General features: G+C 38.6%; 2 protein-coding genes across 2 annotated transcripts in view; one reads left to right on the top strand and one right to left on the bottom strand.

Annotated features, from left to right (window-relative positions):
• Window positions 1-832: 832 nt before the first annotated feature.
• LOC107576237 (ADP-ribosylation factor-like protein 1) lies at window positions 833-2,789 on the top strand. The gene is made up of 6 exons (XM_016262458.1): window positions 833-1,074; window positions 1,440-1,577; window positions 1,658-1,739; window positions 1,820-1,931; window positions 2,087-2,265; window positions 2,348-2,789. The coding sequence occupies exons 1-6, from the start codon at window positions 1,071-1,073 to the stop codon at window positions 2,376-2,378; spliced, it is 546 nt and encodes a 181-aa protein (XP_016117944.1). The 5' UTR covers window positions 833-1,070; the 3' UTR covers window positions 2,379-2,789.
• LOC107576235 (small subunit processome component 20 homolog) overlaps window positions 2,734-2,824 on the bottom strand; it is a 3,391-nt gene continuing 3,300 nt past the window's right edge. The window contains exon 9 of the mRNA XM_016262457.1: window positions 2,734-2,743. Within this exon, the coding sequence (XP_016117943.1) occupies window positions 2,734-2,743 (10 nt within the window). The remainder of the gene's footprint in view (window positions 2,744-2,824) is intronic.

Below are 2,824 nucleotides of genomic sequence, written 5' to 3'. Positions count from 1 at the left end.
AACAGAGGCAGAGGGCGATTCGGGGGAGAAGAATAGTTGAATAAAGTGAACAAAATATTCTCATCGCTTCATAAAATTACAGTTGAACCCCTGATGTCACATGGACTGTTTTACTGATGTCCTTACTTCGGATTTCATCAGAAATATCTTGATTGGTGTTACGAAGATGAATGAAGGTCTTATGGGTTTGGAACGACATGAGGGTAATTAATGACAGAATTTTCATTTTCAGGGTGAACTATCCCTTTAACTTTATAAGGTGAGCCCTATCCCTTAAAAAGGGATGATATGAGCCAATGCTTTTATTTATCTTATTATTTTTTTAAGGGAAAAACGACAACTGCTGGGTAGAGGTCATGAGCTGCAACCACTCAACCACCTCCATTTGGTACGGTTTTATTTTAAGAAATAAACACACATTAAAAATAAATAAAAAAAATACAAATAAATTGTCACAATTGTCTAGGCACAATTAAATACATATAACCAGATTGAAAAACATGAAAAATAAGCAAATATTTCGAATTATAATGTTCAAATCTCCTTCTCAGACCAAACTCTGGAAGTTTACTAGAAATAGAGGATGCCCTGGACTTGATTTGTATGATGGCAAAGTTCCACACTCACAAAACACCATGCCTTCAATATTCACTTCTGATTTACTTTTACTTTACTCATCGTGTCAAAGAATCTCCTCCAATAGAAAAGATTTAAACACAGCCAATCTTATAGAAAAAAGAGTAAAAAGTAATAACTTGTATGGTTATGATTGATTTTTTTATTATTATTTTTAATTGAATAATTATATTTAAATTGTTATTGTATCCACATGTTCTTGTTCTAATGTTTATGTGAATCTTTCTGGTATTGTTAATAATAATAATAATAATAATAAAAACTAAAGAGATTTGAGGTATTTAGACAGCAGCAGATTCGCTTAGAAGAGTGTCGAATGTGCGCGCGGTGTGTATGCGTGCCCTGTGTGACACGTCGTTCAGCAGCTCGAGCACGGAAGTGTTTCCACGGGTCTGCCATCAGAAACACCGCGCTACTAAAGTATTTCATCCAGAATGGGTAGGTCTGCGTGAAGTAAGATGTATGTTGTTGGATATAATGGACAGTTCATTTTAAAATGCGATTAATACGAACGCTTCTCTGTGTGCTTACAAAGGGAAGTTTGCTCAGCACGCATTGGTTCGCCTGGTGACGCTAGTTTGTTAGCATAGCAGATATCAGAGTAACCCATGTTATTGAAAAGCTCGATTTTAAAACATGTTTGACTCTTTTCATAATGTTTATAGTGTTTTATTCGAATGTGTTGGGGTGTGTTCCTATAAGCGACATACATGTACTATGATTCTGAGAGACACTGATCTAAAAGGGCATTAGTTCACCATTTTCTGTTCAATAATTTCATATAATTCTATTGTTTTTATCAGGGGGCTTCTTTTCCAGCCTCTTCTCGGGCCTGTTTGGCACCAGAGAGATGAGAATCCTCATTTTAGGTTTGGATGGAGCTGGAAAAACCACCATATTGTACAGACTTCAAGTGGGAGAAGTGGTGACCACCATTCCTAGTACGTGTTTATGATGATTTATGCACACAACTTTACACATGAGATGTAGTGGGAGCTAATTTGCTATTTTTCGAACACAGCAATTGGTTTTAATGTGGAAACTGTGACATACAAGAACTTGAAGTTTCAAGTGTGGGACCTCGGTGGACAGACGAGTATCAGGCAAGACGTTTTTAATTTGCTCTGTATTACACTGATTAAGAAAGAAATCGAGCTAAAGATTTCATCTCCGTCTTCCACAGGCCGTATTGGCGGTGTTATTACTCCAACACAGACGCAGTGATTTACGTGGTGGACAGCAGTGACCGTGACCGGATGGGCATCTCCAAATCTGAGCTGGTGGCCATGTTGGAGGTTGGTCAGATGTGGGTTCTGTTGCGTAACTTTCCATTGTTATGCTGCGTTTCAAGTACCTTTGTGGAATGGATGTTAAAGGCTCTTCATGGAACCAAAGATGCCAATAAAGTACCTGTATTTCAAAGAGTTTAGTCATCGGTCCTGTCTTTCAGGAGGAGGAGCTGAAGAAAGCCATTCTGGTGGTGTTTGCAAACAAGCAGGACATGGGACAGGCCATGACGCCGACCGAAGTGGCTAACGCTCTCGGTTTGCCTGCGCTCAAAGATAGGAAGTGGCAGATCTTCAAGACGTCTGCTACTAAAGGCACAGGCCTGGATGAGGCAATGGAATGGTAAAAGTTTTACTTTTTGACAGTTTAAATACAAATTGTTTGCATTATATTTACTATTACCTCCTGTTCGTCCACATTTCAGGTTGGTGGAGTCGCTGAAGAGCCGGCAGTAAATGCAAAAGCGCCGAAACATCTTGTAAATAGGAACTTTAGAGACTTCTTATTGGGTGTCCTTTGGACCAATGACTGCGTTCTTCCTATTGTGTGAAGACCGTCCTCTTTTCCCGTTTATTACAGAAACGTTGAGCAGCATTGAACAGACTCTCCACGAATTAACTCCCCCTTTTTGCTTCTCGTCTCTACTGATGCTTGTGTTTTTGGTAAACTGTATTCACTACATTTGTAATTTCAGAAATGTCTGCTTTTTAAATTTAGCCTAGTTTCGGAATAATCACTGCAGCTCAGTTTGATATTATGTGGGTAGATATTTAAGACTAATGGCATATTTATATTTGCACGTGTACAGGCTCACGCATGGCTGTGAAATAAATATGCAGTCGACACGTATAGCATCATGCATAACATAAAAATGTCTGGGGCTGTTTTTGCACTTTTTTTT

Source organism: Sinocyclocheilus grahami, unplaced genomic scaffold (assembly GCF_001515645.1).
Source record: "Sinocyclocheilus grahami isolate Dianchi unplaced genomic scaffold, SAMN03320097.WGS_v1.1 scaffold3378.1, whole genome shotgun sequence".
NCBI lineage: Eukaryota > Metazoa > Chordata > Actinopteri > Cypriniformes > Cyprinidae > Sinocyclocheilus > Sinocyclocheilus grahami.
Note: the sequence above shows the minus strand (reverse complement) of the source record. Positions and strands in the feature narration are given on the sequence as shown.

Excerpts from the sequence above, each read along its gene's own strand:
- LOC107576237 (XM_016262458.1), top strand. Across the intron at positions 1,932-2,086 it reads AGCTGGTGGCCATGTTGGAG|GAGGAGGAGCTGAAGAAAGC; the intron begins GTTGGTCAGATG and ends CCTGTCTTTCAG. Across the intron at positions 2,266-2,347 it reads CTGGATGAGGCAATGGAATG|GTTGGTGGAGTCGCTGAAGA; the intron begins GTAAAAGTTTTA and ends TCCACATTTCAG.